The sequence below is a fragment of the Salvelinus fontinalis genome, chromosome 7 (genome assembly GCF_029448725.1).
Source record: "Salvelinus fontinalis isolate EN_2023a chromosome 7, ASM2944872v1, whole genome shotgun sequence".
Lineage (NCBI taxonomy): Eukaryota > Metazoa > Chordata > Actinopteri > Salmoniformes > Salmonidae > Salvelinus > Salvelinus fontinalis.
The window spans coordinates 32,474,844-32,502,700 of NC_074671.1; the positions used below are offsets into that span (position 1 = coordinate 32,474,844).

Genomic DNA, 27,857 nt, shown 5'->3' on the forward strand with positions numbered 1-27,857 from the left:
ACATGTCAGAATTCAAATAGGCTTTTCAGCGAAAACATACGATGCTATTAGCTGAGCATAGCACCATTGTAAACAAAAGAGAGAAACCATTTCAACCCTGCAGGAGCGACACAAAACGCAGAATAAAAATATAATTCATGCCTTACCTTTGACGAGCTTCTGTTGTTGGCACTCCAATATGTCCCATAAACATCACAAATGGTCCTTTTGTTCGATTAATTCCGCCGATATATGTCCAAAATGTCCATTTATTTGGCGTGTTTGATCCAGAAAAACACCGGTTCCAACTTGCTCAAACGACAAAATATATCAAAGGTTACCTTTAAACTTTGCCAAAAAATGTCAAACTACTTATGTAATACAACTTTAGGTATTTTTTAACGTTAATAATCGATAAAATTGAAGACGGGATGATATGCGTTCAATACTGGATTAAAACGATATGTAGCATGCCTTCTGTTTGATTGAAACGCATGTCTAGGACACCAGGAGTGCCTCGACTTCAAGAAGGCCGTATTTCTTCATTACACAAAGGAATAACCTCAACCTATTTCTCACGACTGTAGACATGCAGTGGAAGCCGTAGGAACTGCAAGCAAGTTGCTTAGAAATCTGTTGTCCCAATAAAACTGAATTGAAAAGACGGGGACCTCAAAAAAAAAGAAAATCTGAATGGTTTGTCCTCGGGGTTTCGCCTACTAAATAAGTTCTGTTATACCCACAGACATGATTCAAACAGTTTTAGAAACTTCAGAGTGTTTTCTATCAAAATCTACGAATGATATGCATATCTTATCTCCTGGCGATGAGTAACTGGCAGTTGAATTTGGGTATGTTTTTCATCCAAATGTGAAAATGCTGCCCCCTACCCTAGAGAAGTTAAAAGTATGTTTTCCCTGTAATGTTCAGAGCCAGAGGGACAGTGATCCGAAGTTTGGCAAAAGAAATGCAAAAAATGTCATCATTTGATTGATTTACGACTTTGGTACAGTAATCAAACATTTGGCTATACATTTTGAACAGTTGGGACTATCAACTCAGGGGAAAAGGCATATGAAAGAGGACATTCTCAGCTACTAGAAAATACATTTTGGCAGGGTAAAATCATATATTTATGATCTTGATATACTTACTGTATGGGTCAAATTAACTCGGAACATAAACGGTGTCGGCCAAATCGAACATAAGGGAAGAGCTAGTACGTATCTACTTACTTGAGGGTGGTCATCTCGGTGAGCGATGGCTGTGTGGCTTTCAGGTAGCTGGCCCGGCGTGCCTGCACCTTTGGCGAGGGCTTTGGGCTGCAGTCTGAGTCACCGCTGTCTTCTTCTGCCATGGCCTTGATGTAGCTGCCGCTGCGCATCCGCCGACATGGGATCTCCTCATCCTTCCCCAGGGGCGAGAATCCCCCACTCCACTCGTCCTGGGGAACCTGTGGGCGAAGACCGTGAGAGCATGCCAGTGACCGTTGTCAGAGCGATGACCCACTCATCTAAACACTATGACCCAACTCTGACCCCTGGCTGAACCCTGTCCCAGCCAATCTCAGCCCGGAATGGGATTGTCCAAACAATGCTCTATATCTACCCAGCCGCCAACCGCTAAAGTCACAGCACTGATCAATGGTAACCGCTAATGTTACTCTGAATGGGGTGTATTAGAACCATACCAATAGAGTGTAGAGACTAGAGGCCCTCCTTTGTGCTGCTCCCAGTGACGCATGTCGCATATCAAACTGAGGAGTGAATTGTTTGGACTAAAATGTCTAAACTCTCCAACCCTGTCTGTCTGTCTTAATGAATGTGTAAAAAGAGGCAGGCAAAGAAGTCATCTCCGCCGCCGTGAAAAAGAGAGAGAATAACAAAGGAAGTTTTGTTCTGCCCCAGCACTGCTGAGTGGCTTTTAGGGGAGTTAACGTGGAGGTGAAAGGCAGAGAGGAGCACTATAGAGAGAAGACTGCATCCCAAATAGCACATAGGGCTCTGGATAAAAGTAGTGCACTATATAGGGAATAAGGTGTCATTTAGAATGGAAGCAGAGTGTCTGAGTATATCTGTCTGAGTGTCTGAGTTTACTAGGGAGACAACTCGTTTTTGACTTCAGGGGCAACAAGCGAAAACGCCAAAGAGAGATAATATCTAGGAACTGGTGAGGACTCGAATGACACCAATTATATGTCTCAACTCATCCTACGTCATGATATGTCATCAGAAGTGTCCACTTAATTTGAGGGCTGAGGGGAGAGGGTGTGTCTTTTACATGTTTGGAATGCAGCCAATGTCTCTCGTCATCTAAAACAGAAACAAACATAACACCCTGCCAAATAAAGCTAAGGTATTACACAAACCGAAGGACTGTACGGCCATCTATATTCCAGAGTTTCAATACACTGCCGAGGAACTTTGACCCTGGCCAAGACACATTGGGAGGAGATTGGCTGAGCGTCAATGTGTGTGTGTGTGCATGCGTGCGTGCGTGATTGAATGGGGACAACTGTAAGTGTGTGTGAATGGCGAGGTGCGGAAAACAAGATCACATCGCAGCAGGAGAATTAAACAACATGTCACTCCAAATCGAAAGAAGTTCTGCTTCTTTTTCGAATTCAAAAGTGCTCGCCTGTGAAAAGTGTCACGTCTCCTCTTTGACAGTGCTTCTTTTTTCTTCCCTTCCTCTGTTAAAGAAAGAGAGCAGCAGCTTTTTTCAGGTCGGGACAGGAGGAATGCTGCTACTGCTGCAAGAACACCACTCGTCCTTGATCTGATCGATTGGAGAAGCTGTTGAAATGCATGGCTGCAAAGATCTCTCTCTTAGTCCCTCTTACTTTCTCTCTCTTAGTCCCTCTTACTTTCTCTCTCTCCCAGTCTTTCTCTCTCTCCCAGTCTTTCTCTCTCCACACTATCTCTATTTCCATCTCAGTGTCTCTCTCTCAGTGTCTCTGTGTCTCTCTCTCTCTCTCTCTCTTTCTCCGTGTCTATCTCTCTCTCCGTGTCGCTCTCTCTCCGTGTCACTCTCTCTCTCTCCGTGTCTCTCTCTCTCTCTTCATCTCTCTCTCTCTCTCTCTCTCTCTCTCTCTCTCTCTCTCTCTGTGTCTCTCTCTCTCTATGTCTCTCTCTCTCTCTGTGTCTCTCTCTCTCCGTGTCTCTCTCTCTCTGTCTCTCTCCCTCTCGCTCTCAGTCTGTGTCTCTCTCTCTCTTCATGTCTCTCTCCGTGTCTTGCTCTCTTTCTCTGTGTCTCTCTTTCTCTCTACGTTCTCCTATTATCTCTTAGTCCCTCTCTCTCTTTCTCTTCCTCTCCTCCCCCCGGGCTTCTGTTTGCAGTTCACCCAGTCAGATGAGGGGGATGTGTCCGAGTTGAATCATTTCCTCTTTCATCTTCTCCCAAACAAACAGAGAGCGAGAGAGAGAGAGCACAGTGGTGCCACCAGGCTCAGGGATATGTGTTTTTCTCCCCTTTGCATTCTGTTTCCCCTCTCTCTGATCTTACGTCAGCAGCCCATTCAGACTATGTCCACGTCCTGTGTATGGGATCATGCTGATTTCCAAGTAAATATACTGCATGCAGTGATTGTAAAAGATCAGCTTAAAGGCTAATCCAGTTGATAATATACATAAGTAATGGCTCCACAAGCAATCCTTCTACATAGAAATCCACAAGCACAAACACAGTAATTTCAGCACCCAGAACCAAATCAGCTACAAGGCTGTCACAAGACATTACCAACACACATACATGTAATGATGTAAAGGACACGAGACAAATGAAATGGGGTCCACAACCAGGGATGATATGAAACAGGATGCATCACCTTAAAGGTGAGGAGGATGACGTCTCACATTCAACACAAACGAGGAAGTCTCACATTCAACACAAACGAGGAAGTCTCACATTCAACACATGAGGACATCTCACATTCAACACAAGTGATGATGTCTCACATTCAACACATATGCGAACGTCTCACATGCAACACACATGAGGATGTGTCACATTAAACATTTATGTCCCCAAAGAGTGGCTGATAGAGTGAGAGAGAGATTACGTCTGCTCCTCCTTACCTCCTCTCCCCTCCCCGTCTCTATCTCTGTATCAAGGGACAGTGGACATGCAAGGGATCAGGGGTCTCCACACACACATATGAATCTCTGGGAGGACATGGATGGATATGGAGGTGTGAAGATGTGAGTTCTGGAGGAGAAGAAGAGTTCTTGTCATACCTGGAGGAATTGAAAGGTTGGGCGGCCCCCCTGCTGGCAGGTCTCAGCCTTGACAAGGGCTTTGTCCAGGTTGACCGATGCCTTCTGGTAGACCTCCCTTGCCCTGCTGACCGTCAGCGTGGATGACCAAGAGCTCTTCTTCAGAAGCTGGCCAGTTCCGTCCATGCCCATGCCCAATCCCGGCAACCCGGCGCACGTGGAACACTTGACGTCATTGTTGCTCCGCGACGTCTTCAGCGAGTGGGCGCTGATGGTGTTGTACTGCTCCATGAAGTACTGTGACTGGGACTTCTCTGGGTGGCGGCCCATGGTCATCACCCCAGAGGGCATGCCTCCCGGGCTGGGGCTGTGGTGGTGGTACAGGCACATCTCGCGGTCCAGGGTGTCGTCCGAGCTCCAGTAGCCTGAGATGGCCGAGCGCATCTTGGGCTCCGACCTACTGCGGTCTTTGCTCTTGCTGCGCTTGCTGCTGTGCTTCAGGGTGCCCGAGTTGGAGGGCGGGTCGTCGGGGCTGGCCTTTCCGCCGTTCACCCTGCCCCCCGATGGGCCCTCCAGGGAGTGGGACTTGGTGAAGAGTTTCTGGACCGAGTGGACAAGATGGCGGATCCTTCCGGGGCTGTCGCTGCGCTGGTGCTCCACCGCTGTGCGCTTGTACTGCAGCGTGTGGTAGCCGTCGTGCCGCACCGGCGCCTGCCGCTCAAACTGCTCCAGAAGATTCGGTGGAATTCGGTTGTTGCTGCCTCCTCCTCCTCCACCACCACCGCCCCCCTTAATGCTTCCCCCTTGCCCTCCGGTGTAAGGCACCACAGCACACTCATCCTTCAGTTCATGGTGGGAGCTGTATTGTCTTCGGGGGAAGGTGCTGCTAGCCAGGTCAGGGTAGGGCCCGCACTCAGACTGGAAGGAGCTTCGCTGGGCATAGTAAGGGTGGTCCGCCGGGTGGGCATCGCCTGGGTTCAGCAGGTAGGGCCGGGCTTGGCGCCCCAGGGTCATGGAGTCATAGGAGGGGTCACAGGTCACTGTGGGATGGTGTCTCCGGCTACTCGACAAGCCTTTCATTGTCATTGTCACAGATCAGGGTACAGACGCATCTAACTGCTACGGATGAAGTCCGGAACCCGGAGGGGCGCTAAATAAGCTCTGTGGACACACACAGACCCGGCAGAACAGACAAACAGAGAGACGACAGAAAGAGACAAACAAAGAGACACAGAGCGAGAGGGAGAGAAAAGAGAGGGAGAGAATTACTAGCGCACACATATTTGCATAGGCTCTTAGCATAGTCATTGTCTAAAGCTGATGAGAATGTCTTTTGGCACTCCTCAGCAGACGAGAACAGACAGTGATGTTGACACAGGTAGGCCTATTCATCTCTTTCTTCTGTCATTCAAGGCTATCTAAATATAGCAGTCGGTTCATTTTGCATGCATTTCCTGACTTCCCGAATCACTCCTCAAGCTTGTCTTCCAACATTTATGTTTGCTCTAGTGAATTTGATTACACCAGGGAAAAAGAGACAGGGGGAAAAGCGGGGGTTGAGTTTGAGAATTAAAGAGTGAGAGGGAGCAAGAATAGTGCATTCTATTTCCATCTCAGGCATACGCTTGAATTGAATACGGTAGATGGGTTTGTTTCCGCTAAGAAGAATGAGAGGGAGCAAGCTCCAATAAATAGTCGGGGAATAGTCACCCAATTACAGATAGATAAACTCAGCAGAAAAAGAAACGTCCCTTTCTCAGGACTCTGCCTTTCAAAGATAATTCGTAAAAATACAAATAACTTACTTCACTGATCTTAATTGTAAAGGGTTTAAACACTGTTTCCCATGCTTGTTCAATGAACCATAGACAATTAATGAACATGCACCTGTGGAGCGGTCGTTAAGACACTAACAGCTGGACTGAGGGCTTGTAGGCCGGTCGTAAGGCAGGTTCTCACCAGACATCACCGGCAACAATGTCGCCTATGGGCACAAACCCAACGTCGCTGGACCAGACAGGTCTGGCAAAAGTGCTCTTCACTGATGAGTCGCGGTTTTGTCTCACCAGGGGTGATGGTCGGATTTGCGTTTATCGTCGATGGAATGAGCGGTACACTGAGGACTGTCCTCTGGAGCGGGATCAATTTGGAGGTGGGGGGTCCGTCATGGTCTGGGGCGGTGTATCACAGCATCATCGGACTGAGCTTGTTGTCATTGCAGGCAATCTCAACGCTGTGCGTAACAGGGAAGACATCCTCCTCCCTCATGTGGTACCCTTCCTGCAGGCTCCTCCTGACATGACCCTCCAGCATGACAATGCCACCAGCCATACTGCTCGTTCTGTGTGTGATTTCCTGCAAGACAGGAATGTCAGTGTTCTGTCATGGCCAGTGAAGAGCCCGGATCTCAATCCCATTGAGCACATCTGGGACCTGTTGGATCGGAGGGTGAGGGCTAGGGCAATCCCCCCCAGAAATGTCCGGGAACTTGCAGGTGTCTTGGTGGAAGAGACGGGTAACATCTCACAGCAAGAACTGGCAAATCTGGTTCAGTCCATGAGGAGGAGATGCACTGCAGTAGTTAATGCAGCTGGTGGCCACATCAGATACAGACTGTTACTTTTGATTTTGACCCCTCCCCCTTTGTTCAGGGACACATTATTACACTTCTGTTAGTCACATGTCTGTGGAACTTGTTCAGTTTATGTCTCAGTTGTTGAATCTTGTTATGTTCATACAAATATTTACACATGTTAAGTTTGCTGAAAATAAACGCAGTTGACAGTGAGAGGAAGTTTCTTTTGTTGCTGAGTTTATATCCCTATGGGCCTATATTCACAAAATGTCTCAGAATAGGAGTGCTGATCTAGGATCTGGTCCTCCCTGTCCAAATTATCTCATTCATTATCATCTAAAAGGGAAAACTGATCCTAGATCGTCACTTATTCTGAGTACACTTTTAATATAGGTCCTGATCTAAGTCCTTCCAGTCATTTGAGCTGGGCCAGACTACAGGCTGCAGTGAGTGAGGTGGCTGCAGACAGAGTCCCGAGGCTCTACCTCTCCATCTTTCTCCAGACTAATGGGCATCTAAAACAAGCCTGCAGCGCCTGGGTCACTGCAGCCAACAGGCAATAAAAGCCCTTCCTCATATAGTGACATGAAAACAGTGGCATCCATGAGGTCCTTTAACAGCACCTTTTACACACAGAAACAGGATGCAGTATGCACAAACACACACACACACACACACACACACACACACACACACACACACACACACACACACACACACACACACACACACACACACACACACACACACACACACACACACACACACACACACACACACGCACACGCACACACACAGGATGTGGGACGAATGGAATAGTATCAAACACAAGGAAACTATGTGTTTGATGTGTCAATACCATTCCATTTACTCCATTCCAGACATTAATATGAGCATGTCCTCCCAAATTAAGGTGTCACCAGCCACCTGAGACACACACACACCCACACACACACACACACACACACCCAGCTGCAAAAACTCCAACTGTCACTTAGTCCAATGGACTGGGAGGTGAGGATAATGGGAAAATAACAAGGGTGCAAGCACCCAGAGCAGAGCTCTAACAGAGCATAGCAGCACAGAGCGCCGAGGCTTAGCTAGCAGAGGGAATTCATTACAGCAATTTATAACACGCAACCAAAGGCCACTGTGGTAAATAAAAGCAAGCAAAAGGGGGGAGGAGACCCAGCTAGCAATGAGGAATCGGCCCCGAAGCTGCCCTCTTCCGGGGGGCCGGAACTGATTAAATCGGCCCAGAATCAGGTGTCGGACTCGGCCCGAGATCAAAATGAACGACTGCCCAGAATCGGCCCAAGTACATCGGGCCGTTTACGTCTACCGGAATTCAGCCAACTTTGCCGGCATTTTACCAGAATTCCCCCACAAGCCGCCCAATGCAAATTTAAACTAATGTATATAAAATTACCCGAATTAGTAATTTTATATATTACTGTTACACATTTTATGCGTACAAATTATACGCATCCGCAAAAAAAAAACATTTTGTGTCGGAGGAAACACCATACTCCTGGTGACCGTGTCAGCGTGCATGCGCCTGGCCGCCATGGGAGTCGCTACAGCGCGATGGAAGAAGGACATCCGGGCCAACAAAACCCTCTCCTAACTCGGACAATGCTGGGCCAATTGTGCAACGTCTCATGGATCTCCCGGTCGGGTCTCGAACCAGCATCTGTAGAAAAACAGTTTTCACTGCGATGCAGTGCCTTAGATCGCTGTGCCACTAGAGAGGCTCCATCCACAAAGTTTGTCATGCTTGCACAAAGTATCAAAGTACTAAAATACTTCACAGGACTTGTATTTTTTCATCACAGAAACAATGAGAAAATATGGAAAAATAAATAATGAAATGTTAATTATATAAAGAAGCCCATGTAATCATCTGCCAGAGAGTAGCCCCAATCGTCCCGATCCCCAATTAATACATTTGGCCCAGATAACTCACACCGGAATCGGCCCGAGCTCAATCCCCACATCATAGCCATAAGTAATACTGCCGAAGGCGGCCCAGACTTGGGCCACATGATGTCGGCAGAGTCTGACTCTCAGCCGAGTGCTCCGACTCTCAGCCGGATTCGGCCCAGATCCACTGTGATAGCTGGCGAAGGAGGAAAGAAAAGTGCACTGGAGGAAACGAGTCAAACAACAAGAGAGACAGAAAACGGAGGAAATGGAATTATATCAAAGCCGTTTAATAGGGTCTGTGTACAGTAGGGATTCATATTTTCCAGAAAATGTACCAAGTTTCAATACCGGAAATAATTCATATTTATCCCGAGAGTCCAGGGAAATACCGCATAAATTAAAGTGCTCAAATAGGAAGTGCCCACTTCAAAAGTTCAAAGCCAAGATATGGTCGCTATGCCAGGGTTCTCCTCAAATAAGAGGGCTGCTGCGCCACCTTGTCAGCTTGCCTGCACCAACCACTATGTAAACATTTCAGAGCAAATTAAACTGTGGTTTGTTGACCACACATTCTCTACCGAAGCTCTCATATCGGCAGCAAGTACGAGACAGCGCAAAAGCAGGGAAAATGCTATGATGGTATTTATATAAGCATAGGCCAAATATGTGCTTTGATAATGCAACCTATGGGTTACAGAATAAAGTTTGGAATTTTCATCCAAGACATGAGGCAAGATTTGGGGTTTCCGTGGGATTGGGACTGGATAGGAAAATAGCCTAGGCTCTAGGACAGGAGAAGATTTGTTTCTGTCTGTGACAGAGATGCCTATGCAGTGAATTGTGCATAGGCCTATCACATTTTGGTCTTGTCTGAAGAGTCACAATGACAGCTCAAAGAGGCACGCGTTCTTTTATAGGCTATACTGTGGGGCTTTTCTGTAGGGTTTATTACCTGCATTTGGGTCACGTGCGCAGTCCAGCAGTGTCAATTATTCGTGCGCTTTGAATTCATGGCGACTTTGTGTGAGGTAAATACGCTGGGCTAAACTCTTCCATGCGACAACCTGTTTGTATAATGTGCTATTTTATTGAGCTAATCTGATGCTGCTCATTTTGTGTATTTTGTAGAATTGCATTAGTGGAAGATTGGGGGTAAATGTTGTAATTTCCCAGGTCTTGCCATTACCTTTTTTTCGGGAAATGTGAAGAGTGTTCCCGGGACAGTCCCTGGATCCCGGCAACCCAGGTTAAATCCCTAGTGTATAGTACATACATTATGCATGTGTTGGCGTCTCAAATGGCACCCTATACCCTACATACATGCACTTATTTTGACCAGGGTCCATATAGGCCCATTGTACTATGTAGTGAATAGAATGCCATTTGGAACAAAGCCAGTGTGTATATTGTTCTGTTTGAGGAATATGTGGAGGCTACATTAATTGAGGATGGACTGAACTGTTTGTGAACTTTATGATGATATTTCCATTTCTGTGTAAGACAGAGGGATCAAATATCGCATAGGCCTACATAAGCATATTCTATTGAGAGAATGCAAATGAAATAAAACAATTTATCTCAACTAATTCCCAGCCCCCACCGCTGTATTCGCAATGGAGTGAACACAGAAACATTCATGAGAACACACACACACAGAGAAGAAGCTCAGAGAGCACTTTATGCACAGGGTTTTGCAGTCGAGTGACAGAGATTCCTTTCTTAGCCTTTGGAGCACAGAATGTGGCCTAAATAAGAGAGAGGGCCTGGCGGCTATAGCCAGCCAGTTTGTGACACAGCTGCCTAACAGTTACAAGTCTGCTCGGGATGATCTGGATCTGATGTTGGGTCATGTTGCCTTCCCTTCACTTCCCGACGGTCAGCTGTGCACTGCACACATCACACGCTTCATCTGACTGGAGCGATGGAGCTCCATCTTGAACGATGTTACGCTGCCACTAGCTTGTCTCCAATGTCTTATACTGTGCAGTACACCTCTACTATAGCAGGACCTGTTTCTGGTGTGTGCGTGTGTGTGTGTGTGTGTGTGTGTGTGTGTGTGTGTGTGTGTTTGTGCGTGTGCGTGCACGCGTGTGCGTGTGTGTGTGTGTGTTTGTGTGTTTGTGTGTGTGTGGATGTGTGGATGTATGATATGAGCTCAGTGTTGGAAAGTTGTGTCGTTGCTTGTTGTATGCAGTTAATACTGAGTATTATACTTGTATGGTGCTGTAGTAATACAGATGGACAGTTACAGTATGTCCAACGCTGGAGCTGTGGCCCTATTAGGGCTCTCTGGTCAAGCTACTCTCATTATAACCCAATAAGACATCAGCTTTTTCCAGGATATGAGATAAGATCCAATTTTATTGTCTGTTTCCATAAAAATCATCTTTGCTTCTACAACACTGCACAAAACCACCATTTTGTTTGTACCCACAAGATCAAATGCTATTTCTAGGGGGTTTAGGGTTAAGGTTAGAATTAGTGTTAGAATTACGTTAAGGGTTAGAGTTAGGAGCTAGGGTTAGTTTTAGGGTTAGGGTTAAGGTTAGGTTTTTGGGGTCAAGGTTAGGGGAAGAGTACGGGTTAGGGTTAGGGGTTATGGAAAATAGGATTTTGAATGGGACTGAATTGTGTGTCCCCACAAGGTTAGCTGTACAAGACTATGTGTGTGTGTGTACATGTATGATATGAGCTCAGTGTTGGAAAGTTGTGTGGTTGCCTGTTGTATGCAGTTAATACTGAGTATTATACTTGTATGGTGCTGTAGTAATACAGATGGACAGTTACAGTATGTCCAACGCTGGAGCTGTGGCCCTATTAGGGCTCTCTGGTCAAGCTACTCTCATTATAACCCAATAAGACATCAGCTTTTTCCAACCGAGGATATGAGATGAGACAAGATCCTACTTTATTGTCTGTTTACATAAAAATCAGCTTTGCGTCTACAACACTGCACAAAGCAACAATGTACAGTTGAAGTCGAAAGTTTACATACACCTTAGCCAAATACATTGAAACTCAGTATTTCACAATTCCTGACATTTAATCCTAGTAAAAAATCCCCTGTCTTAGGTCAGTTAGGATCATCACTTTATTTTAAGAATGTGAAAGGTCAGAATAATAGTAGAGAGAATTGTTTATTTCAGCTTTTATTTCTTTCATCACATTCCCAGCTGGTAAGAAGTTTACGTACTGTTAGGCGTGTATATGGGAGGCGAAGTCAAGTGCAGGAGAGCGGAGTATATTAAACAGGCGCACTTTAATACCGGTCAACAACGACAGCACATAAAACATACTAGTGCCACAAAAACACGGTCTATAACAAAAGTGCAGCGCCTGACAACGTGATCACGTAACAATAAACAATTACACACAAAGACATGATGGGGAACAGAGGACTAAATACATGTAGATTGACTGGGGAATGAAAACCAGATGTGTATGGAACAAGACAAAACAAATGGACATATGAGAAATGGAGCGGCGATGGTTAGAAAGTCGGTGAAGTCGATCGCCGAACACCGACCGAACAAGGAGATGAGCCGACTTCGGCGGATGTCGTGACACGTACACCCAATTAGTATTTGGTAGCATTGCCTTTAAATTGTTTAACTTGGGTCAAACGTTTCGGGTAGAAATCCACAAGTTTCCCCACAATAAGGTGTGTGGATTTTGGCCCATTCCTCCTGACAGCTGATGTAACTGAGTGAGGTTTGTAGGCCTCCTTGCTCGCACACGCTTTCAGTTCGCACCCATCCCTCCTGCAGCAAAGCACCCCCACAACATGATGCTGCCACCCCCATACTTCACGGTTGGGATGGTGTTCTTCGGCTTGCAAGCCTCCCCCCTTTTCCTCCAAACATAACGATGGTCATTATGGCCAAACAGTTCTATATTTGTTTCATCAGACCAGAGAACATTTCTCCAAAAAGTACAATCTTTGTCCCTATGTGGAGTTGCAAACTGTAGTCTGGCTTTTTTATGGCGGTTTTGGAGCAGTGGCTTCTTCCTTGCTGAGCGGCCTTTCAGGTTATGTCGATATAGGACTTGTTTTGCTGTTGATATAGAAACTTTTGTACTTGTTTCCTCCAGCATCTTCACAAGGTCCTTTGCTGTTGTTCTGGGATTGATTTGCACTTTTCGCACCAAAGTACGTTCATCTCTTGGAGACAGAATGCATCTCCTTCCTGAGCTGTATGACGGCTGCATGGTCCCATGGTGTTTATACTTGTGTACTATTTTTTGTACAGATGAACGTGGTACCTTCAGGCGTTTGGAAATTGCTCCCAAGGATGAACCAGACTTGTGGAGGTCCACAATTTTTTCTCTGAGGTCTTTGCTGATTTCTTTTGATTTTCTTTTGATTTTTTTCAAGCAAAGAGGCACTGAGTTTGAAGGTAGGCCTTGAAATACACCCACAGGTACACCTCCAATTGACTCAAATTATGTAAATTAGCCTATCAGAAGCTTTGAAAGCCATGACACCATTTTCTGGAATTTTCAAAGCTGTTTAAAGGCACGGTCAACTTTGTGTATGTAAACTTCTGACCCACTGGAATTGTGATACAGTGAATTATAAGTGAAATAATCTGTCTGTAAACAATTGTTGGAACAATTACTTGTGTCATGCACAAAGTAGATGTCCTAACCGATTTGCCAAAACTATAGTTTGTTAACAAGACATTTATGGAGTGGTTGAAAAACAAGTTTTAATGACTCCAGTCTTAATGAATTGCACCAGTCCCTCCTGCAGCAAAGCACCCCCACAACATGATTCTGCCACCCCCGTGCTTCACGGTTGGGATGGTGTTCTTAAACTTCTGACTTCAACTGTATGTGTGTTATAGTACTTTGACCACATTTTATTTTACAGTCTGATATTCATGCGGATAAGGCAAGCACTATAGGCACACACATTATCTAGGATTACAGACAAGCCAAAAAATCTCAAATGAGCAAAAAGGCAGGAATTACTGTCAATGGGTCCAGACATTTTGATCTTTGCTGAGCAGTGAACAGCTCAAAATGACCCAATCTCTGTGTGTTTGTTTGTTTACAACATACAAATAAAAAAAGAAGACCAACGCCACTACTATTGCTATCCCTAAGGGGAAAAATATTACATTTTGGAGGATATTTAATTCAACTTGAAATAACCAAATCTTTAGATCGCATTGTTCATTTGTGTTTGAAATCTGGTTAAAATTAGAATTAAACTGTGTACTTTTTTCAAATGCAAGTATACAATATGTGACCTGTTTCAGGAAACTAGGCGTACTTCACAGGAGAGCCATTTGAACGTGAACTTTGTTTTGTTGTTGATCAAAATGCATTTGTTTGGCAGAAATGCCTTCTTGAACATGTGAACTTTCATGTGCCTTAGTACAAACGTGCATGCCATCTGTAAATACTAATAAAAAAATGTAAATTACAAGCCTAGTTGGTTTAGCCATAGAAAAGTCAGCAAATTTCCCGCTAGCCATGATTGGCTGAGATAATGAGTGGGCTGGACATGCCAAGAGATACGTTTGGATTCGTCTGCCATATAGCAGGCTTCTGTCTATTTGAGCTGGTCAGTATGTTTAGGCAATCATGTCTAACGCTGCTTTTAAAAAACATTTATTTCGTAGTAAAACTGCATAAGCCTAATGTCAAGTTAAAGTGTACTGTTATCTAGCAAACTTTAGCTGGCTGGCTCGCTAGCTAATGTTAAGTGTATGCTCCACACTTTCTGGAGGACCAAGTTTTGAAATCTGTGGAATTTGAGTATGATAGCTAAGGACATGGAGAAAAAATACATCTTCAAACTAAGGACAACCATGGCATCCGACAGGAATCGCATCCATCCATGATGTATATAAGATATATATAAGATAGTCTAGCTAGCTACATTTTCAGATATTACACATTTCTAATTTAGACAGAAAGGGGTTTCATTTCAATTTAAAGTCTACTGTCAGCTAGCTAACGTTAGCTGGCTGGCTTGCTAGCTTTCGTTACTGGTATGATCTTATTATTCGTATCTCAGAGCCATTTGCTTGACTAGTTATAGCCTAATGTTAGCAAGCTGCAGATTCATTCAGGATAGTAACGTCATGAGTTGGGACTATGGTTCATTGTTTACCTATCAATCTAGCTAGCTACATGTCTTAACAAAAGACTCGTCTGAGTGTGCCAGAGCACAGAATAACTGATTAATTTATGAAAGCTCAACACCCTTTGAATATGGCTGGTGTCAGTAAACGTCACCATAAAGCGTAAGAGCCTAACCAGCTCAGCTAGGGGGAGTAATGTTCAGTTAGCTGTTTTCTCATTTGTGTCTGGAAGTAGCTAGCAAGTTATCTTGGGTGCTTGACTGCGGTTGTTAGTATGGAACACTCGGATCAACCCTTAAAGAGATGGGTGTGGTTAGAACTTAAGAGGGTGTGAATGAGGACTCCCGGGTGGCGCAGTGTTCTAAGGCACTGCCACCAGAGACTCTGGGTTCAAGCCCAGGCTCTGTCGCAGCCGGTCGCGACCGGGAGGTCCATGGGGCGACGCACAATTGGCCTAGCGTCGTCCGGGTTAGGGAGGGTTTGGCTGGTAGGGATATTCTTGTCTCATCGTGCACTAGCGACTCCTGTGGCGGGCCGGGCGCAGTGCACGCTGACCAGGTCGCTAGGTGTACGGTGCTTCCTCCGACACATTGGTGCGGCTGGCTTCCGGGTTGGATGTGCGCTGTGTTAAGAAGCAGTGCGGCTTGGTTGGGTTGTGTTTTGGAGGACGCATGGCTCTCAACCTTCACCTCTCCTGAGTCCGTACGGGAGTTGTTGTGATGAGACAAGACAGTAACTACTAATAATTGGATACCACGAAATTGAGGGAAAAAAGGAGGTAAAAAAAGAGGGTGTGAACGATGCTGAATGGGTGTAAACAAAGAAGGCTTCTCCAGTAGTAGTACCAAAACATTCAAAGGCCATTTTCTCAAAAGTGCGTTTACAAGTTGATCTACTTTCAAAGCAAAATTACTTTACAATTGTTCCTCAAATGCAGTTTATGATGTACCATTTTGTAGCTCTGAGTCTCTACTTTAATACGATGTAAAAAAAACAACACAAAAAGCATTTGGGAACCACTGGTGTAGGGTACCACTTAGACTACTTCCACTGCGTCAGCACGGCAGGCTATATTCTGCTCTAAGGCTAAAGCCTTAGAAATTGATTTCTCTGTTGATTTTATTGTCCCCCACAAGCTAAAAGCACACCTTGAACACAACTGTGTACACCCCAAACCTAATCAGAGTTTTATATTTATTCCACCCCGCGATCGGGCAGTCACTGAAGCAAATAAATGCTGTGATATAAATATGCTAAACAGCTAAGCAACTTCTTGCACACTGTCTCTTTGAGGTTTCACACAATCAATAGAAGCCTGTGTGTGTGTGTGTGTGTGTGTGTGTGTATATACGGGAGGGGAAGGAGGGAGAAGTTAACTGCATGGCTTTCTGAGCAGGCAAAATAAAAGCCAGCTGAAGGGATCCTGGGCCTGGATCGTAGATCTTCCTCCACAGACATCAAACGCTGGGCGCCTGGTCAAGGGTTTGGAGCTTAGAGCGCATCTATAAAGGCATTTACCCCGGTGTGGAGCCGCTGTGAAGTAGGAGCTCTCTACCCTCCAACCTGGAAATCATTTATCGTGAGGTAGAACAGATTACCTCCCCTCCCCATAGGGGAAGCACATGATGTGGTCCACAGAGTATGAGCCTTTCTGTGCGTGCGTGTGCATAGGATAACAAGGAGGCATGAAGCTGTATGAAGAACTTTCCCTCCACAAAGCCTTGGTTTTGATCTTAGCTGAAAGTTAAAAGCTGTAATACAACATTATGACATGTCTGAACACTACTGGGTGCAGAAACAATATGAGTAAGTGAAGAATAAGTGCATTATTTTGGAGGCAGGCTATTGAATTGAATTTATGAGACCATTTTTTTAATACATACACAAGGGCATTCCAGCCGGTGACGCCCCCACATACAATTAAAGAAAATCAACAAGGATTACACAATAAAGCTTAAAAGATTATCTCCATAGTCGTCCTTTTGGAGGGGGAGGGTTTGCAGCAAGGTTAGGCAGCAATTGTCATGGCAACAAACAATGACTGTAATGAATTTCCTCTTCGTCTGAGGAGGAGTAGCAAGGATCGGACCAATGTGCAGCGTGGTAAGTGTCCATAATGAGATATTTAATAAATCAACAGAACTCTTAACAAAAGTACAAACAAACAACCGAAACAGTCCCGTATGGTACTAACACAGGAAACAGAAAATAATCACCCACAAAACACAATAGAAAACAGGCTACCTAAATATGGCTCCCAATCAAAGACAATGACTGACACCTGCCTCTGATTGAGAACCATACTAGGCCAAGCACATAGAAATATAACATACAGAACAAAACATAGAAAAAACAACATAGAATGCCCACCCCAACTCACACCCTGACCAAACTAAAATAAATACATAAAAAAGGAACTAAGGTCAGAACGTGACAATGACAGACAAAATTGTTGTTTGTTTCATAACATGAGCTAATTAGTACAGACTCAATCTGTAGTCACTCTGCCCCATCCCTCTGTTATTTCATCCTTTCCTAACTCACACATTACCAGCTCATGTTGAACATTTGATATTGACCAAGTCTCAATGACTTCCTATGACTATTTTCTGATAGGGACATCGATGACAAGGAACAATTGTGCTGTACACTTTCTTAGCTTCTTTACAAACATGCCTGCCTGAACTTTACTTTATTAATAATTTATCAGCAAAATCTTTAAACTTTTCATGTTCCAGCTAAAGTAAGATGAGGAACACATCCACGAGAGCAGGAGGAAGCGTGTGAGAGAATCCCTATTCCCTTTAAAGTGGACTACTTTTGGTCATGCTCTGGTCAAAAGTAGTGCACTATAAAGGCAATATGGTTCCATTTGGGATGCATCCAGAGTAGATACATATGTCAATTAGAGACTGATTGTAGTTCTTGCACTTGTGGCTTTAAACAGGAACTACTAACACATATCCCTGTCTGTGGATTTTGCCTGACTGAGCTGAGAGGTGATTGTTAGGGGCCTCCAGAGAAAGGCTTTATATTTATTGGCTGAACACCACCGAATATTGCTGTCTCCCCCTTAAAAACATTCTTAAACGATAGATACATGTATCTACAAAATGGTATGCATTCCAAATGGCACCTATTCCCTACAAAGTGCACTACTTTTGACCAGAGCCCTATGGGACCTATGGACTCGGGAATAGGGTGGCATTTGGGGCACAACTTATCATTCCAACATTTTCACTGAGTGTGTACAGTATGTGTGATCTGGTTCATAAAATATAGATCCTCCAAAGTGACATCTGGCATAAAAATTAAACATCAAAGGGGAAAATTGAACAAATCTTCCACTAGACCAACTATTTTTTATAGAGGGCTCACTCAGTTTCTAGGAGATCTGCGGTTTTACAAGTGGCTCATTTCTGCATTTGAATCAGATATATACAGTGGGGCAAAAAAAGTATTTAGTCAGCCACCAATTGTGCAAGTTCTCCCACTTAAAAAGATGAGAGAGGCCTGTAATATTCAGCATAGGTACACTTCAACTATGACAGACAAAATGAGAAAAGAAATCCAGAAAATCACATTGTATGATTTTTAATGAATTTATTTGCAAATTATGGTGGAAAATAAGTACTTGGTCAATAACAAAAGTTTCTCAATACTTTGTTATATACCCTTTGTTGGCAATGACAGAGGTCAAACGTTTTCTGTAAGTCTTCACAAGGTTCACACACTGTTGCTGGTATTTTGGCCCATTCCTCCATGCAGATCTCCTCTAGAGCAGTGATGTTTTGGGGCTGTTGCTGGGCAACACGGACTTTCAACTCCCTCCAAAGATTTTCTATTGGGTTGAGATCTGAAGACTGGCTAGGTCACTCCAGGACCTTGAAATGCTTCTTACGAAGCCACTCCTTCGTTGCCCGGGCGATGTGTTTGGGATCATTGTCATGCTGAAAGTCCCAGCCACGTTTCATCTTTAATGCCCTTGCTGATGGAAGGAGGTTTTCACTCAAAATCTCACGATACATGGCCCCATTCATTCTGTCCTTTACACGGATCAGTCGTCCTGGTCCCTTTGCAGAAAAACAGCCCCAAAGCATGATGTTTCCACCCCCATGCTTCACAGTAGGTATGGTGTTCTTTGGATGCAACTCAGCATTCTTTGTCCTCCAAACACGACGAGTTGAGTTTTTACCAAAAAGTTATATTTTGGTTTCATCTGACCATATGACATTCTCCCAATCTTCTTCTGGATCATCCAAATACTCGCTAGCAAACTTCAGACGGGCCTGGACATGTACTGGCTTAAGCAGGGGGACACGTCTGGCACTGCAGGATTTGAGTCCCTGGCGGCGTAGTGTGTTACTGATGGTAGGCTTTGTTACTTTGGTCCCAGCTCTCTGCAGGTCATTCACTAGGTCCCCCTGTGTGGTTCTGGGATTTTTGCGATCTTGTGATCATTTTGACCCCACGGGGTGAGATCTTGCGTGGAGCTCCAGATCGAGGGAGATTATCAGTGGTCTTGTATGTCTTCCATTTCCTAATAATTGCTCCCACAGTTGATTTCTTCAAACCAAGCTGCTTACCTATTACAGATTCAGTCTTCCCAGCCTGGTGCATGTCTACAATTTTGTTTCTGGTGTCCTTTGACAGCTCTTTGGTCTTGGCCATAGTGGAGTTTGGAGTGTGACTGTTTGAGGTTGTGGACAGGTGTCTTTTATACTGATAACAAGTTCAAACAGGTGCCATTAATACAGGTAACGAGTGGAGGACAGAGGAGCCTCTTAAAGAATAAGTTACAGGTCTGTGAGAGCCAGAAATCTTGCTTGTTTGTAGGTGACCAAATACTTATTTTCCACCATAATTTGCAAATGAATTCATTAAAAATCCTACAATGTGATTTTCTGGAATTTCTTTCTCATTTTGTCTGTCATAGTTGAAGTGTACCTATGATGAAAATTACAGGCATCTCTCATCTTTTTAAGTGGGAGAACTTGCACAATTGGTGGCTGACTACATACTTTTTGCCCCACTGTATGAATGACAGGGTATTCCGGGAAATGCATTATCTACAATTAGAGTTCGGCCGATTAATCGACATGGCCGATTAATTAGGGCCGATTTCAAGTTTTCATAACAATCGGTAATCAGCTTTTTTAACAGGCTGACCACCTGTTACGCGAGTGCAGCGTCAAAAGGACTTTGTGGCTGCAAGGAGCCAAGGTAAGTTGCTAGCTAGCATTAAACTTATTTTATAAAAAACTATCAATCTTCACATAATCACTAGTTAACTACACATGGTTGATGATATTACTAGGTTAACTAGCTTGTCCTACGTTGCATAAAATCTATGCGGTGCCTGTTTATTTATCATCGAATCACAGCCTACTTCAACTTCACCAAACGGGTGATGATTTAACAAAAGTGCATTTGCGAAAAAGGCACAATCGTTTCACAAATGTACCTAACCATTAACATCAATGTCTTTCTTAAAATCAATACACAGAAGTATATATTTTTAAACCTGCATATTTAGTTAAAATAATTTAATGTTAGCAGGCAATATTAACTAGGGAAATTGTGTCACTTCTCTTGCGTTCAGTGCAAGCAGAGTCAGGGTATATGCAACAGTTTGGGCCGCCTAGCTCGTTGTGAACTGTGTGAAGACTGTCATTAATTTGCCATCATTTTACATAATTATGACATAACATTGAAGGTTGTGCAATGTAACAGCAATATTTAGACTTAGTTTTGCCACCCGTTCGATAAAATACAGAGCGGTTCTGTATTTCACTGAAAGAATAAACATTTTCGAAATGATAGTTTCCTGATTTTACCATATTAATGACCAAAGGCTCGTATTTCTGTTTTTATTATATTATAATTAAGTCTATGATTTGATATTTGATAGAGCAGTCTGACTGAGCGGTGGTAGGCAGCAGTAGGCTCGTAGGCATTCATTCAAACAGCACTTTACTGCGTTTTGCCAGCAGCTCTAAGCAATGCTTGAAGCACAGCATTGTTTATGACTTCAAGCCTATCAACTCCCGAGATTAGGCTGGCAATACTATAGTGCCTATAAGAACATCCAATAGTCAAAGGTCTATGAAATACAAATGGTATAGAGAGAAATAGTCGATGAGTCATAATTTCTATAATAACTACAACCTAAAACTTCTTAACTTGGAATATTGAAGAACTGGGAGTATTGATAATCATTAAAGCGCATTTAGAAAATAATACCATAACGCAATGTCATTCATTTGGAATGTTTAACATTGCATAGTTCATCATCAACAATTAATATATTTGGCAGCTTTATGTATAGTTAAAGCTGAGATGTGCGGTAGGCGCAACAAGCAATCCTGCATCATGGTAAAAAAATAAATATATGTTCTCATGTTCTGAGCAAGGAATTTAAACGTTAGGCTTTTTTACATGGTGCATATTGGACTTTTACTTTTCTCCAACACTTTGTTTTTGCATTATTTAAACCAAATTGAATATGTTTCATTATTTATTTGAGACTTGATAGATTTTATTTTATAAAAGTTTTCATTCAGTATTGTTGTAATTGTCATTATTACAAATATATATATAACAATTGGCCGATTAATCGGAATCGGCTTTTTTGGTCGTCCAATAATCAGTATAAATCATAATTGGTCGCCCTCTATCTACAATTGTATGGAGGTACTCCTTATAAAGCTGATGTATGTCATGCAAAATGGATTATATTAGATCAAAACCAAGTCAAAATCCTCCACGAACAGGTACACCCTTCCAACAAACCTTAAAGGGGCAATCTGGGATTTCTAAATCCATTGGTAGATCCATGGTTCTCCAGACCCTTTTCTCAGCTATTTCCCACAAAAAGTGCCGAGGTGCCGACTTTGTTGTTGCTAGAATCCCTGATTGCCCCTTTAATGCATTCATCCTCCCTGTTAAAATACCCAACACAGTCATTTCGTACCTGTCCTTAACACAATTCTGCACAATGCCTAGTAGCCCTTAATAGGCATGTTTCCGCTCTCAGTCTAGTTTATTATGCTGTATGAAAACACATCACTTCATAGATGGATTGATCTCCCCACCTTCCAGGTGACAGCTCCTTTGTCACCTACCAACCTAATTATGGTGACTGTCATCGCTCCCCCAGACAAATGGAGTGACTGGGAGTGAGTTGTAATGGGTTTGACCACCACCAACCAAACACATCCCAGAGACAAATGTATTCTGTGGCGGAACTGTTTGATCAATGTAAACAAATTAGCGAGCGCATTCTATGACGTAAAAGCAAAATGATTTCACATGTGGAAAATCAAATTATTTCAGATGAAAATTCCACATGATTTGCACATGTGGATTTTCACTTGATCACTTAACTTACTTACTGACTTTATTGCCCCCATGGGGAAATGTTGTTGCACCTATGGGGGCAATAAAGTCAGTAAGAAAGTTAAGTGATCAAGTGAAAATCCACATTTAACCTTTCACATGTGAAACCATGTGGTCTTGAAACGCTTCACGCGATGATATTTCACATGAGGTTTCACATGTCGATTTGCACATGATCACATAACCTTTCACATGTGGATTCAAATGTTCCCATTATGCCCTGCAAACAAAAGAAAGTCATTAGGAGGTTCCGGGAATATCAACTTACATTTATGGGGTGGCAGGTAGCCTAGTGGTTAGAGAGTTGAGCCAGTAACCCAAGCTGACGAGCTAAAAACCTGTCGTTCTGCCCCTGAGCAAGGCACTGTTCACTGCATTGTTGATTACAGTAGCCCCCCGCATCTCTTTGATTCAAAGGGGTTGGGTTAAATGTGGAAGACACATTTCAGTTGGGATTTGAACTTTCAACCTCTTGGTTCACAGCATTCCAATATTCTTGCTATATCACCTGTACTCATACACTTTCAACTCAAAAGTGAATCTCAGCTTTGTTGAAGATGCACTTTTTATTTTTCATAGTGATTCAGGAGTAACATTAAAAACGGAATAATATGCCCCACCAACATAAGACAACGCTACAGAAAACCCTCAAATTGCTGAAATAAGTCAATTAAACAAATGATGAGAGAATAGTCAGTTAATTTAGGCTCCTGAGTGGTGCAGTGGTCTAAGGCACTGCATCTCTAGTGCTACAGGTATCACTACAGACCCCGGTTCCATCCCAGGTTGTATTACAACCGGCAGTGATCGGGAGTCCCATAGCGCGGTGCAAAATTGGCCCAGTGTTTCCCTGGATTAAAGGATGGTTTGGCTGTCATTGTAAAATAAGAAACTGTTCTTAACTGACTTGCCTAGTTAAATAATGGTTAAATAAAATAATTGATAACTAAAATGGCAGTGCAGAGATGTATCATCAGTAATGAATGTGTTTGGGACTTCTGAGAATGCTACAAAAGGGTTATTTGTATTTTTGGAAGACAATACTTATTTGTAAGACAAAGGGTTCTACCTAGAACCGTTAGCATTCTAATAACCATTTTTTTGGAAGAAAGGGTTCTTTGATGATTCTTTGGAAGGCAAAACAAGATTATTTGGAAGGCAAAAAGGGTTCTACATAGAACCATATATAATATTTCCCAGCATACTTTATTGCAGGGAGATTTTCTGAATTGTTTGTTTTACTGTAATATATGTTTTTGCATGTACATTGATTGGTTGATACATTTTATGCTACACTGAGACACATAACATACAGTTTTCTAAACTAATCCAATCTGTTAGTAATTGGATTTATTTCACCCGTTGCTGATATGGTTGTTCCAGTTTAGATGATTGAGGTAGTCTCAGTATTCAATCTTCCCTACCCTGACAGTTATTCTGAAAGCTGGTTGCAGGTGATTAACAATTTTACTTGTTGGATATCCTAACTCTGGCTGGATTCCAAAAGGAATTACACATCACTTTACAAGCCAGCATTATTTGACTTGCAGGCCTGATGTGGCCTATAAACCAGGAGATTCCTAACACCACTGTGTTAAGGTATAACTAGGCCTTCAAAGAAAGGCCTTATGATACACGTAATGTATTGTCATGAATAATACAATTTTAAAGGATAATAAGGCTGGGAACCCTTTTTGGTGCTGGGCATAACCCTTCATAGAGTGCTGTAGGTAGAACCATATACAGGAGGTTCTTTGAAGAAACCTACATGGAGGGTTCTAGATATAACCTTTTGCAATGGGTTCTACCTAGCACCAAATATGGTTCCACTATTTTGGACAAACCTAACAACCCTATATGGTTCTACTTAGCACCTTTTTTTCTAAGAGTGTACAGACTTTGTGGCGCAGCAGAAAGACCAGCGTACCCCAAATCAGGTGGGGTCATATTGAAAAATCAGTGCTAAGTGATCATGTCAAATTTAAAAACACAATTTTAGCTGAACAGCGTACTACTTACCTTAAAACCCCCATATCATTTCATTTCTTCCCTTAAAAAAAACATGAGATCACATTAGATCACAAAGGTATCCTTTGATTTGGAAATAAACTGACTGTGACTGACATTTTCCTTTCAAGTTGAAAGTCCCATTCATGTGGAAAGGTGTGACGTCATGGCGGGAGAGAGAGAGCGAGAGCGAGAGAACATCAGTTTTTCATTCCTCTTTTTCCACATTCAGACTCCCTCAGCCATAAGGTCGATCTGTTCAGTTGAGGTATAGCTCAGGTGGATCTTTCAAATCAAGTGGACATCGATAAAATAACGTAAGAATCACTCGAAGAGCCATAGGTAGCCTAATTCTATAACTGCTTAACTCCAATCCATGGAAACAAATGGATTTTCTGAACAGAAACAATGCTTTTTCAGACCTACTAATGTACAGCTGTGAAAAGTGATTTCCAGTTTGCACCACCACCAACAGGATAATACGTGTGGTTTAACATTCAAGTTACCACTCCTGACATTCACTTCAAGTGGGCGCACACGAGAACCATGCAAAATGACAGGCTCTTCCCCTAACATTTAAACGTGTATTTTTTTGTCATTCCTGTTCAGTAATGGAAAGGCATCTCAGTCAGTATTGCATACCAAATGGAACCCTATTCCCTATATAGTGCACTACTTTTGAAAACAGCCCATTGACACTCTACTCCATACATAGGGCACTACTTTTGAGCAGGGCCCCAAAAGTAGTGCCCTATATAGGGAATAGTTGCCATTTGTGATGCATACAACTCTGTGCCTGGTCAGTAAATGCCAAAGATCAGGAAATAATATATTATATTTGTAGCCATCCAAGTTACATACTATTATATCACAATGTGTTGTTGTGTAACACCACAACAGAAACAAATCAACAAACTCAGAATATTAACCCAAATGGATTGAGATTAAAAACGATGTTGTGTGTGTGTGTGTGTGTGTGTGTGTGTGTGTGTGTGTGTGTGTGTGTGTGTGTGTGTGTGTGTGTGTGTGTGTGTGTGTGTGTGCGTGTGTGTGTGTGTGTGCGTGTGTGTGCGTGTGTGTGCGTGTGTGTGCGTGTGTGTGCGTGAGAGAGTCCAGTCATTTCGTTCACTAAATTTGTATTCTAAGAATTCTTCCAAAACTGAGACACACTGAAATTCCCCCAATCCATTTGAGCCTTTCAAGTTTAGGATGATGACCTACAAAAAGTTAGGCACTGGATTATTCCATGATTTCATATTTTTCAATTTAACACATATCTAACGATTCCTTCAGAGGTGGACCTCAGGTGTGGTCGCAGTTTGTGAATCAGGCTATATCTGGGACATCTCTTTCGGCACCTAGAGAAGTGCTGAGAGGTTCAGAAGGAAACAGTCTGTCCTCGGGAGTTAGCTAGCGTCGTTAGCTAGCAATGTGTGCATCCCAATTACATTAGCATGTTTATATAGCACATGGTGGTATCATTCATCATCCTAGGCCATGACCTAGATGTGTGAAAAATCTGCTAACATCACTAACACCATAAGCCAACTACTACTGCTGAAACCCATTATCACTATCGCTAGAGTACGATAGTGGTATTGGAATAGGCAGTACAAACTAATATTACCGATAATTCATGAATGATCATTCAAATGTGGCTTAGTCTCTTTATGTTTATTAACATGATAAAATATTGTGGATGAAAACATGAAATGTCTTGTAGAATCACAAGAGGAACTTTTGGGAATATGTTTAATATATTCACAACAAAATTCACAAAATCCAGGAAGCAGGTTTGTTTTTATACACCCCTGAAGACTATTGTTACTAAGAAGTGCAGTTAAACTACACATATATACACAGTAGAGTAACCTGCCCCTGTCTGCCGGTGTTAGCGTCAAAGTGGGGCAAATGTAGACCCTGAAGTTAGCCACGAGTTCCTGAGCCCTCCATGTGCTCTACTGTGTGTGGTGCTAATGTGTTGACATGGCATCAACATAATATCTAAGTCCCCAATGGCACCCTATTCCCTGTGTAGTGCACTACTTTTGACCAGGGCCTGTAGGACTCTGGTCAAAAGTAGTGAACTATACAGTATAGGGAATAGGGTGACATTTGAGACACAGACAATGTGCAACAGCTAAATGTGTCCTCCTGAAATATGGTACTAAAGCCCCCTCTAAACCCCCCCTACAAACTGCTCTATACAGAAAACGTATTTAGGAAATTAAGCTTTAACCTATATGTTGTCACCATGGCCTTATGGTGGATTTCTGGTTGGGTCAATCTCTTATATTGTGACCTACATAGATTTATATTACATAAAGCAATAAACTGTGGTTTAGTGACGCTAATGCTGGGAAACAATCATAAAGGACAGGAAATAGAATAAAAAGACACGACAAACAAAGCAAAAACAATCCACATTGCATGAAAAAGGCCTATGTGACCCTTCTGGGAATCATCACTCACCCTAATGGTCCACATCCACCAGGCCACCAACTGGCTGAGGCCCTTTGATAGGATTGCCTCTATACTCCACGGCTAAGACTAATGCTGGGCTATCTGCTTAACCTCTGACGCTCTTAGGGCAGGGTCGGATCACACGCCGGCCAGTGTGTGTGCGTGCGAAACCAGAGGATGAACCAGACGGACTATGGCTGCATACCAAATGGCACCCTATTCCCTATTCGCCTTATTCTGGAACGTCACAGTGGTCACAGGGACTTTGTTGCAATTGTGTTTTTTATTTCCGGCAACATTCGTGTGATGCTAGCCTTTCCGTTGAGAGCTTGATAGTTTTACACTGACAGAACCGCACAAAATCTTAAAATCGATCAACATGACAAGCATTATATGTTCAGTATGATGCTGTCACAATAATTGGATGAAGAGGAGGCAGTTTTTACAACAGCAATGTTTTGAACACCAACCTCTACGTTGATCTGAATGTACCTATGGAGCTCCGTACGACCCGCATCCACCTCCTAAAGACGCAGAGTCTTTGCGGCTCTGGCTCAAAGTGTTGAATCTAAAGAAACCACCAAAACGCCCCTTTGTGTTCTCCTACCACTTCTTTTTTTTAATTATTATTATTTTTTTTATCCCCTTTTCTCCCCAATTTTCGTGGTATCCAATCGCTAGTAATTACTATCTTGTCTCATCGCTACAACTCCCGTACGGGCTCGGGAGAGACGAAGGTCGAAAGCCATGCGTCCTCCGAGGCACAACCCAACCAAGCCGCACTGCTTCTTTAATTGGGGATGGGGGCGCTGTTTAGACTATTTATGCTAATTTGGCTAATTTTTGAAACGGCTTCCCACAAAATCCTTGATCGTACAATATGCATATTATTATTATTATTGGATAGAAAACAGTCTATAGTTTCTATAGGAGTTGAAATTTTGTCTCTAAGTGGAACAGAGCCCATTCTACAGCAATTTCCCTGACATGGATTCAGATTTCAGAAATGTTGGCCACTGTTCTGAAGTCAGTTAAAACGGCACTGACATTGCTATGACTATACGGACACTTCTTACGTCTTCCCCTGGATGCCTTTACGTGATGACGATTCCAATGGGGTCGATTGCGCGTTCACAGGCCCTATAAATCAAAAAACCCTGTAGCTAGCAAGTCTTTCCTTGCTGCGTAACGCGCGTGCTG

General features: G+C 43.1%; 1 protein-coding gene across 4 annotated transcripts in view; it reads right to left on the bottom strand.

Annotated features, from left to right (window-relative positions):
- Positions 1-27,857, bottom strand: part of dlgap1b (discs, large (Drosophila) homolog-associated protein 1b) — a 302,250-nt gene that overhangs the window by 146,705 nt on the left and 127,688 nt on the right. For all 4 annotated transcript variants that reach the window (XM_055929199.1, XM_055929200.1, XM_055929198.1 and 1 more), the window contains exons 3-4: positions 4,215-5,354; positions 1,215-1,432 (exon numbers count right to left, since the gene is read on the bottom strand). In XM_055929199.1, the coding sequence (XP_055785174.1) occupies positions 1,215-1,432; positions 4,215-5,279 (1,283 nt within the window). In that variant the 5' untranslated portion in view covers positions 5,280-5,354. The remainder of the gene's footprint in view (positions 1-1,214; positions 1,433-4,214; positions 5,355-27,857) is intronic.